Source organism: Monodelphis domestica, chromosome 6 (assembly GCF_027887165.1).
Source record: "Monodelphis domestica isolate mMonDom1 chromosome 6, mMonDom1.pri, whole genome shotgun sequence".
NCBI classification, from domain to species: domain Eukaryota; kingdom Metazoa; phylum Chordata; class Mammalia; order Didelphimorphia; family Didelphidae; genus Monodelphis; species Monodelphis domestica.
Genome location: NC_077232.1, coordinates 73584326 through 73603618, shown reverse-complemented (window position 1 = coordinate 73603618; position 19293 = coordinate 73584326). Strand labels below are relative to the sequence as shown.

Below are 19293 nucleotides of genomic sequence, written 5' to 3'. Positions count from 1 at the left end.
CTACGGAGGCTGCAGAGGCTCAAACTGAGCCAAATCCTTCTTCACGTTCTGGATCAGTTTCTTTGCCGCTTTCATTTGTTCTGCCAGAAGGGCCGCGAAGGGGCGTGGCCCTCTGCTTTTTTTTTAAAGAGACAGGACTAAGATGCTTAGGTCCAAGTTGGCATTTTGACTAAAAAAGGATGATAGGGCTGTCAAAATAGAGCTGGAAGGGGGATGGAGAAGACAGCTTTGCATCCACTGAATACTTAGCCTTCCATCCATGCAAGGCCAAGGCCAACTAAAGCTAGGAAGAGTAGCTGGATGACACTTAGGCTCCTAAAGATCCTGACAGGCTCAAACATTGGGCTGAAGCTAAGAAGATGAAATTCGATAGAGAGAATTGCAGTCTTACATTTTTGTTTTGTTGTTGTTTTTTTTAAGTGTACTTCCTAAGTATAACATTGGGGAGGTTTTATTCCCTAGAGAATTCTGCCCGAAAACTATCCGATAGGGCAGCTAAGTAGCACTGTGGATAGAGCACTAGGTCTGGAGTTGGAAGGTCTTGGGTTCAAATGTGGCCTCTGATATTTCCTAGCTGTGTGAACTTGAGGAAGTAACTTGATTTAATTTGCCTATCCCCTACCACTCTTCCTTCTTTGATACTAAGGCAGAAGGCAAGAGTTAAAAAAAAACAACCAACTATCTGATGATGTTAATGCTCTGCAGGCTCAAAAGGAGACAACACTGCGATATGGCAGTCAAAATAGCTAAAGGGATCCCGAATTGGGTTGAGAAGTATCCATAAATAAGGAGTGAAAAGTCTTTCTGTATTCTGCACTGGAGAGAACACACCTGGTATTTTCTGTTGCTTCTGGGTGCCAGTCTTTAGGAAGGATACTGATAAGATGAAGAATGTCCAGAGCGGGGTAACCATTAGGGAGTTAGCTTCGTGCCAACAAAGCTGAAAACCCCACTCAGAAAACAGAAAAGGGAATTTTAGTTACATGGTAATAGCAAGTCAGTCAAAAACTAATAGGTGGCAGCAGAGATCCTTAGAGGGATTATAGAGAGCAGACCAGACACAGATCAATGAGCAAAAAAAAAGAAAAAGAATAGTTCAGTAAGGCCACTCAGAAGCCCACAGCTGGATGACACTTGCCAGGCTGCCCACATGCCTTCCAAAGGGATGCCACCTTAGTACAATTTGCCATGCCCGTGCATGTGTTTCCCATGTATATGACCTTTCCATGTGTGTTTCTTGGCTGTGTGTTTCCTATATAGACATTCCTTCTCCCACTGGTGAGGTAATAGGAGTCTACTCCCATGTGTGTATGGGGGGGGTGGTGGTGGTTGTCATTCATGCTATACTGTTCAATTAAATGTCTTTAGCTTTGAAATAGTGTGTTTTAGGGCTAATCAGTTAAAAAGAAGAGTAGAAAGCTGATAGGGAATTGTGTTTCTGAGTAGATGCTGTCTCATAAAGCCCACGTTAAACTTGAGCTAGTTTATTCGTTTTTGGTGGAGGGAAGGGGAGAGCAGCTCCAAACTGGGTCTGGTCTGAGATATATAGATAATTATCCCACTCTTCTTAGATCTCTCTTGATGTTTCCTTCTACCTTCTCATGATTGGGAATCAACTACTTACACATATTCAGGCATTCCATAGTCTAAAAATTCCTGGCACACCCTCAGGCTATCATCCTATTGCTCTTCTCATTCCTTGCTGAACTCTTATTTAAGAGTCATCTATGCTACTGCCTCCTCCACTCTTTGCAGTCTGGTTTCTGACCTGACCTCTGAATTGAAATTCCTACATTAAAAATCATGTGTTAATTCTTAACTGCCAAATCAGTTGGTCTTTTCTCAATCCTCTTCCTCCTTGATTTTTCTGTTTTTCAACACCACTGCACATGCCCTCCTCCTTAAAGCTCTCCCATTCTTGGCTTTCTGTGATGCTACTATCCCCTATAACTGGTCTGACTGTTCTTTGTTCTTTTCTGTCCCTGGGCCATCCTCCTCTTTCTCTTCCTAAAAATACAGGTATCTTTCAAAGTCCTCTCCCAAACCCTCTCCCTGGATGATCTCATTTACACCCTTGAGACCAAATTATCTGAGATCATGGGATTTGTAGCCCAAAGGGACCTTAAATCAACTACTTCAATGCCCTCATTTTATAGATACTAGGAGGCATAGTAGAGAATGTCAGGCCTGGAGTCAGGAAGACTTCTCTTCCTCAATTCAAATGTCCTTAGATACCCTGTTTGCCTCAGTTCCTCATCCCTAAAAATGAATTGAACAAGGAAATGGCAAACCTTTCTGGTATCTTTGCCAAGAAAACCCCAAAAGGGGTCATGAAAATTCTTAAAATGACCGAATGTAGATAAGAATACTTGGCTTGTAGTCAGGAAGATCTGGGCAAAAATGTGACCTCAGACATTTGCTAGTTGCACAACCCTGGACAAGTCACTAAAATTGTTTGTCTCAGTTTCCTATCTATAAAATGGAGCTAATAATAACACCTTCACCGGGTTGTTGTGAAGACCAAATAACATTTCTCAAGCTTGCTCCATAAATGCCTATTGCTTTCCCCTTTGCTTTATAGTTGAAGAAACTGAGGCCCAATGGCAATTAAAATTAAACTGACCATATCTTCTCTCCAGATCTATCCCCTTCACACATACACCTCAACTTTCCCTTATTTCCAATTTTCCTATTTTTGTTGATAGCATCACCATCCTCATAGTCATTCAGGCTTGAAAACTTAAGTCATTTTTTACTTTTTTCTCTTACCTTCTCTACCTGGCCCCTATCATTGCCTGTCAATCCCAACTCTACAATATTTCTCATGGCCACCCCTAATCTTAATCCTAGGTGAAGCTCTCATGGCTTCTCATCAGCACTATTATAAGGACCTGCTTTTAATTTGTCTCTGCCTTCATTTTTTCCCTTCTACAATGTATCCTGCCAAAAAAATGTGGCTAATTCACAGAGCTGCCCGTATTACTTCAGTGGCTCCCTAGTGCCTATGGAATGACTCCAGCTCTGTTTCACATAACCACTCCCATCTCTCCATGCATTTTGACTAGTAGCCAAATTGGACAGTTAGATGTTTGCATAACTCAGTCACATAACTGTGTAGGCACAACCCCAAGCCTAGAAGACATTTTTCCTTTTGACCTTCAGGATCTTCTTCACGGATCAGCTCAGGGATCAATTCTTCCTTGATTCGATCAAATTCTCCCCTTCAAATTCCCTTCCTGCTTTGTCTACTATTCCCCTTTGACCCCAACATACCCTATTCTGTACCTCCCCAAATATCTCAATGACTGTGTACCTTATCACAGGTGTGTAGGAGCCATGCAATTGTAAAATTTTTCCTCAGCATTTATACCTTGGAAATCAAAGTCTGGGCTTGTTTGATGGATAGTCTTAAGAAAATATACGGTAAAGCACATACATCTGCCTCCCCCACTTGTTAACAATTTACCAAAACCCCCTGCTCATCCCTCTCTACAGACTATAAACTCCTCGATAGCATTGATGGCAAGAACTATTGCTTTTTTTTTTAAAACTAGCAGTGAAGTGTTTAATAAATATTTGTCGAATTTGAAAATAACTATAATGTAGTTAGTGTCAAAGACAGGACCCAGCAAAGACCCAGTGGGAACTCTGAAAAGGGAAATACCACTTTCAACTGAGGAAAGGCTGAGGTTATGGAGTGCAAACTGAGGGAGGCCTTTAAGGAAATCTCTTTCATAAAGCCGGACAAGGAGAAGCCTTCAACTGGGTCTGGATGGGTAGGGTTCACTGGTGCCAGCATAGAAAGTCTAACCTAATCCTTTGCTGAGGTCAGTATAGTACGTCCAACTCATTCCTGGCCTGGGACCTCACTTGATCTCCCTTTTAACAATCCGCCAAGTCCCAATAAAGACAGAGACCAGGGAAGGCCCCTTTAGAGGGGTTGGCCTTTCTCTTTTTTATTTCATTGTGGAAACCCCAAAAGTCTTGCACAATTGGAGAAACAGACAAGGGTCATGTTCTTTTATGACCTGCTTCTGCCCAAAGGCCCAGGTTGCTCCTACTTTTATAGGTGGTTCAGCTTCTGGCTGGCCCTCATCCCAGGGCTTAGCTTTCCCAGGCCCTCCTACCCCACCCCACCCCCAGGGCTCTCTGGTCCTCTGCTCTCTTCCCAGGGGACTGGCCCATCCATCTGTACCCTAGAGGGTCAGTTTAGCCATCAAGTTCCTGGGGTGTGTCTCAGGGGTCTGAAAATTTTGTGTTGAAGTTTGGTTACTCAAGAACAGTCCTGGTTGGGCTGGGGCAGTCAGGGCTTAAGAATTGTGGGGGCCCATTGGTTTTGGGGGGTGGGCTTGGGAGGGCACAGGATTTACCAGCTCCCCCCAGGTCAGCTCTGGGATGGGGGGAGATGACGAAGCTGAACCTCCCTCTGTTATTGCTGGTGAATCCCAAGAAGGCCCCCACCTCTAGCCCCATCACAGGAAGGCCTGGTGTAATTTCCCTAAAATAACCCAAACCCCAAAGGTGTGTATGCGTCAGAGATCAAGCTTCTCCTCGTCCCAAGGGCAGGGGTGGGAAGGTGGCTAGGCTGGGGGCAGTGGTCAGTGGTCAGCCATGGCCGGTTGGGAGGAGAGCAGGGAAGAGATACTGGGGCAGGGATTAAGAGACAGAGATTGGGGAGGGGGTGGAACAGGTGGTGAGATGACAGGACCCAGACAAACTGAGAAACTCAACTCCCACCTCCATCCACACAGCAACTCCTACCTAGGCTTGCAGCTGTCAACCCTGCTTCCTGCACCTCATCTACAATCCCAACCCCCAACTGCCCTAGAGAAGAGGGTGCTGGAGGGGGTCCTTGCCCCTACTGGACGGGGTGTGTGTGGGGAGAGCCCTAGGGTCTTTGGTCATGCCGAGCTGATACCCCCAATGAGAGAGAAAGTGCATGGAGGAGATGGGGTCTGGGGACTCGGCAAGGGCAAGGATAGGGAGATGCAGGGAAGACACTGGTCCAAGACTTGCTGAAAGTGTGCTTTGGGATCATCGGTGGTCAGGGCCAGCCTCAGCTTCTCCCCCAAGTCCCACTCCACCCCCCACCTACTTATGACTCTTAGGTTCCCCTATCCCCACCCCACCAGGGATCCTGAGCAGACTAGCCAGTGCCTTCCTCCTCCTCCAGGCAGGAGACCCGGATTGGAAGCCCAGAGTAAAGGAATGGAACATCTTAGGGCTGACACAGTGGGGGCGTGGGTGGATAGGGGAACGGTCACCCGAGCTTCGTGAACCTCTTTGGTCTGGGGACTCTGGGGAAGGGGTGTGGAAGCTGGGATTCCCCAGGGCCAGGGGCCGGGGCCACGGACCTAGATTCAGGACCAAAGGCCACCATAGGTCATTGGGGGAGGGGCCTCGGTCATCTCGTCCAAACTAGAAGAAAAAAAAAATGTTGAGCGAGTTCGGCGGCCACCGGCCTCTGCTGAGGGGGGCGGGGCCGGCTAGCGTCAGATTTCTGTGGACTCTATGCGCTCCAGGCGGGAGGGGGTCCAAGCCTTCTTCTCTTCTCCCGGGCCGCCGTGGGCCGCGGGTACAGGCACGGGCACAGGCAGGGGCATGGGCGCGGGCAGGGAGGAGCCCGAGGCCCCCAGCTCCCCGAGGCGCCGGGCCAGCTCCTGGTTGCGCTGGTACATCTCCACGTAGTTGAGCTGCAGCTGCTTCTGGTACTCGATGACCTTCTCCTTCTCCTCCAGCCACACGCGCCGCTCCTCCGCGAAGCCGGCACCCTGCCGCTCCCGGGCCCGCCGCTCCGCCGCCAACTCCGCCTGCAGCCGACCCACCTCCCGCCGCAGGGCCCGGGCACCGGCCGCATCCGCAGCATCGCCCTCCCCGTCCTGGGGAGCCCCAGAGGACGAGGAGGAAGAAGAGGACACCACCGCCTGTCTACGCATCTTGGCTTCGTCGCTCTCGCAGAGCTCGGCGGGCTCTCCGGCGGCGGCGGCGGCGGCGGCTGTCCCTTCTGCCCCGGCGGTCTCCCCGGCCCGAGGCTCACTGGGGCCCAGGCGGTCCCGCAGGCGCAGCCCCGGGCCGAGCTCCGCCTCGCCCTCCCGCAGCTGCAGCTCCAGGCTGGGCTGCTTGGCACCCAGCGAGTCCCGCAGGGTCAGCAGCTGCTCTTCCTTCTGGCGCAAGGAGGCCCGGCCCTCCCGCAGCTGCGAGCGCAGCCCCACGATCTCGCTCAGCTTCTGGCTCACATCTGCCTGGGACTCCTTCAGCTGTTGTTTCAGGAGTGAGATCTCCCCAGCCTTCTGGCAAACCTGGGGGCGAGTGAGGGTGACCCCTACATCATGCCCAGCACGGGCCCCCAGATTTGCCAACGCTGGACCGCCCCGCCCCCCACCTCAGCCGCAGACCTTCTCCCCTCGGGCTGCTCCGACACATTCCCGCGCACACAAACTCACGCACACTCGATCTCAGAGGTGGATAGTCCTGCCTCTCTGGCCCCCTCTAGTGGGAAGATAAGGCTGCGCGGGCGCTAGTGCCGGGAGAGTCACCCGCCAGGGTGGTGGGTTTTTTTTTTTATCTACAAGCCCAGTTTATCCCTCAACCCCACGCTGCTCCCTCACCTCCCACTTGGTCTCCTCCATACGGGGCAGGAAGTCGGCCTGCTCCTTCTGGCAGGCAGCCACCTTTTCCTGGAGTTCATCTCGCTGCCTGGCAAGCCTGGCGGCATCTTCCTGAAGCTGCTTCTTGTCCTGCTGTAGTCTTAGCACCTGCATTTGCAGGCCCTGCTGCGCACGCTGGGCGCGCCGGGTCACCTGCTGCAGCTTCCCGGCGCAGTTTTGCCGCAGCTCCTCCATCTCCCGCTCCCACACCTTCTGCCGCTCCTCAAACACCTGGGCAATGGCGGCCTCACTCTGCTCCAGGCTCCTCCGAAGCCCCGCCACCTCCTGCTCCTTCTCCCACAGGCGCTCCTCCAGCTCCTGGATCACTGCATCCGGCGAAGGGGGAGAGGCCGGGAAGGAGCCCAGGCCCCCGCCCCCCCCTCCCACCCCCACGCCACTGCTGCTCCCACCCTCCCCGGACCCCAAGGGGTTCAGCCTGCCGAAGGAGGGCGTGCTCTTGCTGGAAGCCCTCCCACTGTCTGAGGAGGAAAGGTCGTGATAGCCAGGGCCCCCGCTGCCGGGGCCTCCCCCACCCCCATAGCCGGCTGTGCCAATTCGGTTGATGTGGCTGGTGGAGGCACTGAGGGGTGCCAGGTGCTGGCTGTAGCCTGAGCTGTACGTAGGCAGACTGGTCAGCGAGTTTCGGCCCGAATCTGAGAGTCCTCCTCCCCCCCCACTGCCGCCGCTGCCCCCGCCCCCGCTGCTGCTGCCTGCCGGGGTCATAGTCCGTGCCTTGTCCAGCCCGCCACCCTTCAGGCCCCCGGGGCCTTTTCGCCCATCCGATGCCCCGTTGCTTTGGGGCGGGCACAGGTTTTGCATCGAGTGGAAGTTCTTGGGCACCACAGGCTTGAATGCTGACGGTCTCACCAGAGGCTCTGTGCACTGGAAGAGGAGACAGAGGGTCAGGGTGAGGCCCCCCCCCCCAGCTGGTGTGCCTAAGGGAATCAAGGAAGTGGCTCTATGGCCCATGCACTAGGGGCCCCACTGCTCCGTGGAGAGTCCTTCGTCAGGACACGTCGGGGGTAGGACCAGAGCTGCCTAAAGGGGGCGCAGGCCATGCGGGGGCTGACCTGGTCCAGTTTGCCAGAGGTGGGCAGAATCTTCGGGGGGTGGCCCGGCTCCCGGTACTGGGGCGGGGCCTTGTCACCGCTGCTGTTGACCATGTTGCCGCAGACATCCGTCCGGTCTCCGCTGACGCCGGCCCCGGCCCGCAGCTCCCCATTGAGGTACAGGGAGTTGGCCAAGGCTTTGTCCTCCGACGGGTATCTGGCCGGGAGGTCCCCGCTGCCAGAACCCGGCCCGCCGCCCCTTGGCCCTGGGTAGCCCCCTCGGCCACCCCCACCCGAGCCCCCGCCCGTCCGCGTCCCCACGCTCTTCATGGCGAATTCCTGGGCGTGGGCCACCCCGCTGCCCACACTGCCCATGGCCACGAGGCGAGGGGCTGCGGGGCGGGGCTCGGGGGGCCGAGGGGCAAAGGCCAGGAGGGGGTCGCGGCCAGGGTCAGCGCACACGGACAGGGTCTCCAGCTTCGCCATGGCTGGGTGAGCGGCGCACTGCAGACAAGGGGGCTGGTCAGCCGGGCGGCCTCCACAGCCCCAGAGGGGTCCTCCATTCATTCATTCATTCATTCATTCATTCCACAAACGTCTATTCCTGCCCGCCTGCCCACCGGGAAAACCCTCTAGGGAGCCACAGGAGCCCCCCTGCCCCCCTCGGAGAGCTCCACGCTGGCGGGAAGGGGCGGGGGTGACAAGGACCCTGGCCCGGTACCTCCCCCACCTAGAATCAGAAGCCCAAGCACTGAGGGCCGGGAGTGAGGCCCTGCCTTCTTTGGGCCTCAGTATCCCCATCTGTAAAATGACTCCAAATCCCCTCTGCTGGGGGCTCTCATGACCGCCCACTATGGGCAGCTGCCAAGAACGGGGGCATCCTGGACTCAGGGGGACCTGGGTGCCAGAGCAGCCACCAGGAGGGAGGAAGACTCCTGAGGGGGAGGAGCCTGCGCCTCTGAGCTACAGCGCCGCCCTTCGGAGGCTCCTAGGAAAAGCATGCGTGGGAGTCATTGCCGCTCGGAGCCTCAGTTTCCTCATTTGTAAAACGGAGTAACAGACAAGCTCCTTAAAAAGATGGCTGGGGGTTCTGCAAACCTTCCTGTGCCACAGAAAGGGGGGCGCGGCATTGTTTATTTTTTATAGGTATCTCTAATTTCCTGTAATCCTCTTCTGCAGTGTGGCCTCTTTCCCTGGTGAATGGACTCTGAAATCCACCCTCATTCTTTGGGTCTGCGGCCTGTGGAGATGGGGGAGGGCAGGGCAGAAAAGGACGAGCGACTGGCAGGGCGGAGATGCGAGGGGCCAAGGCAGGCACACAAAGAGGGGAGGCCAGGAGGGAAGGGCTAGGACAGGGCTCTGGGGCCAAGGAAGGGCACGGGTGGGAGAGTTTTTGAACTGGGGTTTACATATTAGGAAATGGTAGGACTAGTAAAAGACAAGGAACTAAGGCCCTCCTTAGGAAACAATCCTCAGCATCAGGGTGGAAGAGGGGTTGATGTCCCAGAAATTAAAGACAGGCTCCTTAGAACAATAATAATAAAATAGGGGGGCAGCGGGGTGGCTCAGTGGATGACCTGGGTTCAAACCTGGCCTCAGACACTTCCTAGCTGGGTGACCCTGGGCAAGTCACTTGACCCCCATTGCCTCCCCCTTACTACTGCTCTTCTGCCTTGGAACCCATGCACAGTATTGACTCCAAGACAGAAAATAGGGATTTAAAAAAGTAAAATAAAACAGAAGGTAAGGGTTTAAATAATAATAAATACCATATTTCTACAGTATTTTGGCTCCCCCCCCCCCAAAGAACTTTCCTCTCAAGTCTTTTAGCTAAGTACTATAGGACCAGACGGGTCAGTGGATAGAGGTCGTGGGCTCAAAACTGGCTTCAGACACTTCCCAGCTGTGTGGCCCTGGGCAAGTCACTTAATCCCCAGTGCAGAGCCCTTAATGCTCTTTGGCCTTGGAGCCAATACACAGTATTGACTCCAAGACAGAAGGTAAGGGTTAAAAAAAAAATAGGTGCATTCATTTTTATCACCTCCATTCTACAGATAAAGAAAGTGAGGTTCAGCGAGATGATGTGATTTGGTCACCCAGGTTAGAGCAGAGCCAGGGTTCAAATACAAGTCTATTATGTAGAATGGGCATCCCAGGAACTCCCCTCCCCCAACAAAAAACTGGAAGGGCCCCTGGAAGGAGGCCCTGTGGATTTGTTTACATCTATTTGTTAGGTGAGGAGATAACAGGGAGGGCTTCCTGGAGAGGGCCGGAGGGAGGGGACTCCAGAGCTCACGGGGCAGAGAGAGGCCTCCAAGGAAGGCCCAGTGGGGCTCGGGATCAGGGGAGAGAAAAGAGACGAGAAAGGTCGCCCGGTCCCTCCACGTCCCAGCTAACATGCCCCTTCGGTCTGAAGCCCCGCCAGGTATCCTCTCCGGCCTGCCTCCATTCTCTCCTATCACTCATTCACGTCCGCCGAGCTCTCTTCCCCGTTAGAGGGGGGCCTCCTCCAGGTCTCTCGCCTGTGCGGTGCACACGCACGTGGGGGGCCTTTAATAGGGTCCGCTGACCCACAGAACAGAGTGAGATGGGGGCGGCTGTACACTTGGCTTTGGACGTTCTGGGTTTGGGAAGCTCACGGGAGACCCCGTAGAGAGCCGGAAAGGGGTCCGGAGCGGGAGGGTGGTGTGCAGTTCAGAGGAGGCCCTGCTCGGCCATCCCCACTCTACAGATGAGGCGCCTGGCGCTAAACAAGGTCAGAAAGGAGTGGATCCTAGTGTCTCGGCTAAACGTCGAGCCCTTTCGGTTAAAGCTGGGCCAGTGAAGTGACCTTGGGGCCAGAGGGAGCTGGGGGGGCTGCCCTTGGAGAGGGAGGAGGGAAAGGGGGCCCCCCTCCGGCCCCGCAGGCTTGGAAAGGGTCCACGTGTCCCCCAGCGCTGCTCATTCCTGGGGAGAATTGGCTTCCCCAAACAGGTCCCTTCCTCAGGCTCAGCCTTAACCCTGAATAAGCCCCGTCCGTCCCCTCCAGAGCCTGAGATTTCCCCTTAGTAAAGGGAGTCTGGACTTGGACCTCTAAGCGCCCGGATTCCCGTTTCCTCCTCCCTCCTTGCAGCCTGGCATCCAGGGGCCCAGGTTCCCGGCCAGAACTAACACCCTCACCTGGGGGCGGGGGAGGAAGGGACATTCCATTTATTATTAACCTCACCAAAGGCCCCAGCCCCCCCTCCCGCCCCCACACTGGAATGCGGAAATGGGGGGGTGCACCAACTCCTGGGGACCTGCACAGGTGTGGACAAGGGTTTGGGAAGGGGGGAGAGGATTACACTCCCCCCCAAAAGCAGCTAAATCTGGGGAGGGGCTAGACGGACAACCGAAAGGCCCCACACAGAAGGACCTAATCCCGGAGGGCTCCAGGTGGGGGTGCTCCCATTCTCAGCCTGCTGGGCCCTTCACCCCACTCCCTGAAGCCCAGCCACAATGTGTGTGCCTCTGGGGGTCCACAGGACAGAGAAGGAGAGGGTCTCAAGGCCTGAGAAATTGCTCTGAAGCCACAAGTCCCAGGTGTGTTCCTGGGACACAAAGCCTCCAGAATCCTCTGCAAGGAGCGTCAGGGGACTGTGTCCTCGGAAAGGGAAGCGGCCAGCCCAGCCCGCCTTCTTAGGGTGTGAGTGTTCCAGAAAGGAAGGTCGGAGTCCTTGAGGCTCCCCCCTCCCCCCCCAGGGAACCCTCAACTGGCCCCAGCTGTTTTCTATGAACAGACTCCTGCACTGGGCATGAGCCTGTTGTGGGGCCTTCCTCCAGGCACCCTCCCCCAGGCAGGTGTCTGTGTGTGAAGGGGGTCTCGGGTTACTTCTTTGGGGGATTTCCAGGTTGGGGGGAAGAAACAGATCCCGTGCCTTGGTCCTCAAACAGCGGAGGCAGGTGTTGGATTCCCCTGGGCCCCCTGCTCCGAAGGGGGGGCCCCAGGCTGGAGTTAGGCCAAAAGGGCTTATGAGGGAGAGAAGTTGGGCCAAAGATGGATTCCTTCCTGCTGCGCCGGCCCTTCCCTGACTGGGGTTCCAGCCTCTGGGACGTTCTCCCCCAGGGAGTCCCCTGCGGTGGAACCCACCCTCCCATTCATCCAGGGGGCTAACTTAGTCTCCGTCTCTTCTCGCAGAATCAAGAATTCGTGGCGCACAAAGACCCTCCAGCCCGGGGGTTCTTTAACCAGTTTTTGTATCAGGGTCCCTTTCACAACCTATAGATATCTTCTAGGAATAAAGTGTTTAAGTTCATCGACTGAAAATATATGGGACCCAAAATAGCGAAGTACGGTGCAGTGCTCAGCGAAAAAAACAAGCGCGTTCATAGTCCAAATCTGGCAACTCACTCATCCCTTCCAGCTCTTGTCTTACAACTGATGCTAACTGATGCAGATCTGATTACTCATTGGTACTCTGAGTCGATACAGAAGGGCCCCCGATCTAGTGTAACCTCCTTGTTTTATAGAGGAGGAAACTGAGGTAGAAACTGAGCAGAGAAGAAGGGAAAGTCCAAGTTACCGCCATCGCCTAGTCCTCACTACTCTTCCGCCTTGGAACCAAAACACAGTATTGACTCTAAGATGGAAGGGAAAGCCAGGCTTGGAAAAGGGGCACAGAACAAGCCCAGTTGCTAGATGTCTGATAAAAATGGGGCCCAGGGCAGACAGCCACCGGACGCCACCGTCGGAAGGTCTCATTCTCCGCTTCCGAGGCTAAAAATGTAATTGGTTCAGTTGCACCTCGGAACGCCTTGCCGGGGGAGGGATGGTTCAGCTTTGTGGACGTTTACAGCGATCAGCTTTTAAAATGTCACCTCATGAGGTTCAGCCCCTCATTCTGGCCTGCTGAGAGCTTTCTGGATCCCGACTATGTGGTCCGACAAGTTAGCTACCCCTCCCAGCTCTGTGGCACCGAACAATCCCCGAGGTATGCCAGCTATGCTTTCATCGCTGATAAAAATGTGGCAGATCCTCGGGAGCGCTTCCTGGAGCCTCACCACAATCCCTAGCCGGCCTGGGCACTGGTGAAAGGTCTCTTCCTTCCCACCCTCTCCAAATGCCAGGTCTGCATTCTTCCATTTCTAAGGTCCTTTCCGGGAGTTCTGAAATCTTGTGGGGGTCTTGGGCCCTGGGAAGGCTCCTCTTTCAATTCTGCCACTGGCTGGCTTCCTCGCGAGGCTAGTTTTCCTCTGACCCTGACTCCGAGATCCACTTGTGCCTTTTCCACTCCATTCCAGATTTCCCACCCCCATCCCCAGCTACTCTAGCGCGCACACACAGTCTGATTTCTCTTCCTCATGTACAAAGCTGACTATAACTCTCCCCTGCACAGAAATAGTCAATAGCTCCCTGTTTGGCCGGGGGATAAATTCTATAGTCCTTCGTGTGATGATAGTCAAGGCCCTGCATCATCTGATGCCCAGTTATCTTCCCAGCTTTATCTGGGAGAGGGAGGCAAGAGGGATGTCACGTAAAGAGGATGGAATGGGAGTCCCTACGACACCTTACAAGTCATTTCCCCCTCTAGGGGGGAGCCTGGGGCAAAGGCTCTCTAAGGTCCTTCCCAGGCTAGACCCTCTGATCTGGAGGTTTCACGTTGCCCTAGGCAGGCCTTCTCAACTTCCACAGGGTCAGCCTCCCCACCCTCCAAGCAGGCCGGGCTAAAGCCACTTCTGGGGCCAGCAGTTGGGCTTTGATCCCGTGTGATCTCCTCTCCTTCTCCTCCCCCAGTACACAGAGCAGGCATTAGTAAACCTAACAGTTCGCTCAAGTCCTACCTTCCAGCTTTCCCTAAATAGAACAGACATTCCCAAGTTTGTCAGTGCTGGGAAAGAAGGAATTCAGCCATCGCCGGGTCCAACCCCCCCCACCTTTTACAGATGAGGAAACTGAGGCTCAGAGCCCCACAGGTCTCCAGGCCAGCACTCTTCACAGAGCACTGCCTTCTTTAGCCCACACCCGTCTCGCCCACTTCTGAACTCCCACAGCACTGAACGACGCTGGCACGCCGCTCCACAAACAGCCCGTCCTGTTCTCAGGCTCACGTGGATTTGGTTCTCCTGCTCTCCAGGCTGGGAGCTTCCTGAGTTCTAAGGTCTGGGCTTCCTCCTTCTTGGTCTCCACACTTCGGTTCAATTCAAATATTTATCAAGCTCTTGTACTGGGGGGGGGGGGGTAAAGATTAAAAGGACCCCCCCACATACACCCCTTCCTCAACCTCACCTGGGCTTCAGGTGCTGCCCAGAGGCAATGTGGAGTCCCAGTTCAAGCACTTCCTAGCACTTCCCACTTACCCTGCTTCAGGTTCCCCATCTGTAAAACGGGGATAATCATGGCACCTACCTCCCAAGGCTGCTGTAAGGACCGCTCTAGAGAGCTCTCTCTGCAAACCTTAAAGCACTATATTCAAGTGGGTCATTATTGTCACTGTTTTTACCTCTTCCCCCCATTCAGACTTTCTCCTTCCTCTAGTTTCATCCCCCTCTTCTACTTCCTGTCCTGTCCTGTCCTGTCCTGTCCTGCCAGCAGACTTGAAGCTCCTCAAGGGCAGGGACTGTCTCTTTGGTTCTTATAGGTACCCCCAGGGCTTGGCACAGTGCCAGGCACAGGGTGGGCTTATTAACTATTCCTCAGTCTTTGAAAGGAGGATTCTTTGACAGGCAGGAGGACAGCCCCCTCCTACTATTGCTTGGTCTCTGCTAGGACAAGGAAGAGACTCAACCATCTGGCACACTGGGAAAGCCGTGTCCCTTTTCTGGGCATGTTTCCCCATTTTCACAGTAATGGGGCTAGTCTGGCTGACCTCTGTGGTGGTCATTTGCAGCTTCCAGGGGCCATGTGACTATAACATCTGCTCCCCTCAGATATCATAGACGGTTCCCTTGGGCACTGGGAATGCTGTGTGCAATATCTGGACCACTCTTGGGGACCTGATTCAGCGATTAGAGTTTAGGGCAAAGAATTCCACCTTCACCGGCTCCTCCTTCTCGTGCACAGAACTAGTCACCATAGGCAGGCCTATTTAAAGTGGTTATATGTGTATTATTATTCCCATTTTATAAAGAAGGAAACACAGCACAGAATGATCATATGGACCATAGATTCAAAGTTGGAAGGCTCCTCATAAGTCTCTAGTTCAACTCCCTTATTTTATGAAGAAAATGAGACCCGGAGGTGAAGTGCTTTGCTCATGATCCCAGAAGTGGCAGAGCCTAGGTCCCATGACTTCACATCCAGTCCCCTCTTCCCCTCTCTTCTTTCTCTCTGGCTCTGCCTCGATCATCACAGCTGTCTCTCATGCCATTGCAAAACCTTCAGTAGCTCCCTGCCACCTACCTAGTAAAAACTCTGGTGTCTAGAGTTCAAGATCCTCCAGCCTGGTACCACCTGGTCTTCCTGACTCATTTCATTCTTACCCCCCCCCCATTGCTCCCCTTCGAGGATTCTCTGTCTCTCTGTGACCATTTCTGCACCTACTTTGTGGCTTTGCTCCCAAAACTTGGAATGCCCTCCCTTCTCCATCCATTAAGGTCTACCTTCTTCACCAAGCCTTCTCTGATCCTCCCTCCCCTTAGTAAAGACTCCCCCTAATTCTAACACAGGTTAAGTGTTGTTTCCCTACTAGAGTGCAAGGTCCTGGAGGGCAGGGGCTCTTATCATCTAAGCTTCGGGTCTCCCCACATTCTGCATTTAATAGATGCTGCTCCGATACCAACAATTCCTTCCCCCAATCCTGTGCCCTACCATCCTGGGTCGAAAAACTCCTGGCCTGAAGAGGGGAGCCAGGACATGAATTGCATAAATGATGACCAAACTGACCACTCTGGTTAGCCTGAGGAGGAGTCAAGGAACAGAAAACAGGTCAAGTAAATCTGGGAAAGCTTCTCAGAGGATGGGCTTTGGAGTCAGATTTTGTGGGAGGGGAGAAGGGCAAGTAGGGAAAGGAGAGAACACAGGTGGATTAAGAGGAAGGGGATGTCCAAGGAATTGAGGTACACTACTGGCCTTGCTTCTTACCTGGGTCGTGGTGATGGTGGTTGGGGCAGGATGAAAAGGGAAGCGCAGGATTTTGTCAAATTTGGCCTAAAGTGCAGTGGTGGGCTAGGACTTCTAAGTCCTGTCTTGTGCTCTTCTCCTTCTAACCACCCACCCCACCCCACCCCAATCTGGCAGCATCTGGCCCGATGCCCGAGGGCTTAGAGGGCACCCTCCTACACACATGACCAGGGAACGAGTGACCCAGGTGTCCGGCTCCTGGTATATCTTCCCCCCACCCTCCGACTATGGGGCGACCTCGGGCTGGGGTTGAAGAGGACATATGGAACTACGAACCCAGGTGTCCGAGGTGGAAAGGGGGAGGGAAGAGGGAAAGAGATCCCGCCCTGGGGGTTTCCCTGGAGATATCCTTGAACTCAGTGGGTACCCACGGAACCCCCGGACCCCCTACTCTAACCTGGGGTGGGAGTGACGTCATCCCAGCCGCGCCCCTCCTCGCGTGACGTCATCGCCTGCCCCACTCCCCACCGAGACCCCCGTCCCCATGCCAAGGCATGCGATGGGGCAGTGCCCCCGCCCCCCGCCCAGAGTGGACACCCCGGCTTCATGCAGTAGGATCGTAGCCGCCCGCGGGCCCCCACCCCCCAACACCGCGCTCACTCACTGTCTCTGCCCGCGGGGCCGGGGTCTCTGCGCCTCCGCCTCCCGCTGGCGCTGCTGCAGCCGAAGCCCGAGAGGTGGAGGGCGGGCGGGCGGGCGCTGGGCGCGGGGAGCGGCCCGCGGGCTCCGGCGCCCCCGCCCCTCCGCTCCCCGCTCGGCTCCGGCTCCGCTCCTGCGGCAAACGCCAGCCCCCCCGAAACCACGCCCCTCCCGCCAAAGCCACACCCCTCCCGGTCCACCAATCGCACCGTCCGGGGCGGAGCCCTCAGTGGGCCCGCCCCCTGGTCTCGCGTCCTCCCCACCCCTCTACCCCGCCTCCGCCAAGTCTCGGCCGGTAGCCGGTCGCCTCACCTCCTAGCTAATCCTCCCCGCGAGGGATTATCGCCTGTACCCCCGCCGACTCTCGGGTTTAGCTGCCCTCTCCCCAGCCTCAGTTTCCCCAGCTGTAAATTGAGGGGGGGTGGACAATTCCCTTTAAGGTCCTTTCCCGCATTAATTCCTCCGATCCTCCCGGGTCTGAGTAGTCTCTTCTCCGTCGAGGGTCGGGGCTCCTGCTGTCCCGAGAGGGACAGCGGAGAGGCCAACCGGGATCCCCGCGAGCAGGGTCTCTTCTCCGCGAGGACCAGAGAAAAAAGGGATCATGGGAGGAACTTTCCGACCGACTCGGGAGCAGCAGCAGGGGAGTAAGGCTGCTGGGGTAGGGGACATCCAAGGTCAGAGACCCCATGGGATGTGCGGAGTATGCTGAAGCAGGGCCCACCTGCACAGGAGCCCAGCTCCGGAGGCTACCGCATCCGGCCCCTTTCCGCCCCCAGGGCCGACTGCTCTCTGTCCCACATTACCCTAGGGTCCCCCCAGCCCCCATTCAAGTACAGAACCAAGGCAGAACTGGGGCTGGGGCCGAGCCAGACCACATGGAAGCTCGGCCTCCCCTACCCCCCCCCCCCCCCAACTCACTGGTCTCTATCCCTACCTGGGGCCAGCCTGGCGCTAAGGGTGAGGGTGCGAGCTGGGTGGGTGCTACCTGCCCAGAGGAAGGCCTCATCCGCCACTCCCTGACCCTGTTTCAGTTGCCCTCCTCAGAGCCCCCCCCCAGCCCTACAACCCTCCTCCCTTTCCGGGGCCAATTCCTCCGCTACATGTACATTCCGCCCCCCTCCCTTAAGCCTTTGCAATCTGGTTTCAATCCTCACCACTCTTAAGAACGGCCCTTTCCAGGTCACTCGGCTTCCTTATCCAAACTACCAAATCCTGTTCCTCATGGGGCAGACCTCTGCTTTCCACTCTGCTCAGCTCTTCTGGCCTCTCCTTCCGGGCCTCCCTTACAACAGCCTCCCGATTCTCCCCGTCTCTTGGAAGACTTCCATGGAACTGGAAATCAGGCTTCCAGCCTTGGTCGGCTGATCCTGGGCAAACCTGTGACTTGCCCTCCTGAACCCACTTCCTGGGGAGAACGTGGGGGTATTACAAGTTGCAGCACTCAGACATCGTGGGGTGGAAGATAGAGGTAGAGATTTGAAGTATCCAAGCCCAGGCTTGAAATATGGTGGCTTGTGACCGCTTAGCAAGTTACTCAGTCTCTTAGGCTCCTTCCTTTCTCCTCCCTCTCTGACCATAAAAATGCATGTAAAGCACCATGTAAAGCATGTAAAGTCCCAAAGTCTTGGTGCGCCTTTCTGCTCTAATAGCTTAAAACTGCACAAAGACTTCTGGGACATTGTCTTTTCACTTGTCAGCTCTTTGCTCAGGATTCCCTCATTGCCATTAGCTAGGAAGGATTGGAACAGAAGTCTCTTCTTTTTTGTCTTTTTTAAACCCTCACCTTCCGTCTTGGAATCAAAACTGTGAATTGGTTTCAAGGCAGAAGAGTGGTAAGGGCTAGGCAATGGGGGTTAAGTGACTTGCCCAGGGTCACACAGCTGGGAAGTGCTGAGGCCAGATTGGAACCTAGGACTCCCATCTCTAGGCCTGGCTCTCAATCCACTGAGCTACCCAGCTGCCCCGAGAAGTCTCTTCTGACTGATTTGAGTACAGCATCCTTTTCCCTGCCTCTCCCATTCCCCCTCTCAACACATACCAAACTAGACCATTAGGATGATCCATCCTGCCCTTTGTCTCAGGATCTCCCCCCTCCTGCTGGCTCACTCTTTCAGCCTGAAGTCTCTTCTATCCAGTCTTCTCTGAAGCTCATCTTACCTCTGGCATTCCCCAACCCCGTCCCCATTACCTCACGCCCTTTCTACACAACGTCAGACCAAACCTTTCTGCCTGGCTCTTCATGTAAGTCTAGCCTCGATCCCCAAATGTGAACCCTTCCAACATCTGCCAGGTCCCTTCCTTGGAGTCTGTGTGCATTGCTGCTGCCTTCCAATCCTGCTTCCAGTCTTAGCCAGCCTGGGAACATCTCCCCTTGCCAAATCTTACCAAGGGCCCACGATGTTCTGCCACCTCCAAGAGCCCCTTGGGTTGCTCCCCCATTTGCACTCCCACTAGAGCCTTCAGCTGTGCTTCCAATTCACTCAGTCCTGCCAGTTTCTACACGACAGCCTCACCTACTGCTGGGCCTCATGATGTCATTATTTCTTGTCTTTGTTTGCTCTCTGGCGAGATGCTAAACGCCTCACATGCAGAGCCTCTACCAGGGCAGCTCCCCAATGAAGCTGGGCCCACACTCCCTCTTTCCTGCTCTCTGAAGGCCTGGTCTCACAATTTAAGATGCAGAAGAGACCTTAGATGTCACCTAGTACAACTTCTACCGGATGCCTGAATAGTGTAGAACATCCAGTAATGGCTGTGGGGAAACTCTTATTTGAAGTCAAAACCTACTTCCTTACAATTTCTCCCACTGTTCCTAGTTTTGCCTTTGGGACCAACTCGCAAAAACACTAGGCCCTCTTCCACATAATAATTCAGATGTTGG

The 19293-nt window shown here is 54.8% G+C and overlaps 1 protein-coding gene across 2 annotated transcripts; it reads right to left on the bottom strand.

The window, feature by feature from the left end:
• Positions 1–3930: 3930 nt before the first annotated feature.
• Positions 3931–16559, bottom strand: LZTS3 (leucine zipper tumor suppressor family member 3). Of its 2 annotated transcripts, XM_007496956.3 has the most exons (4): positions 16378–16559; positions 7718–8200; positions 6609–7529; positions 3931–6299 (listed from the first exon to the last, which is right to left on the bottom strand). In XM_007496956.3, the coding sequence occupies exons 2-4, from the start codon at positions 8180–8182 to the stop codon at positions 5493–5495; spliced, it is 2193 nt and encodes a 730-aa protein (XP_007497018.1). In that variant the 5' UTR covers positions 8183–8200; positions 16378–16559; the 3' UTR covers positions 3931–5492. The 2 variants fall into 2 exon arrangements, with proteins under 2 accessions (XP_007497018.1, XP_016278871.1); XM_016423385.2 differs by lacking the exon at positions 16378–16559 and having other exon boundaries at positions 7718–16238.
• Positions 16560–19293: the final 2734 nt, after the last annotated feature.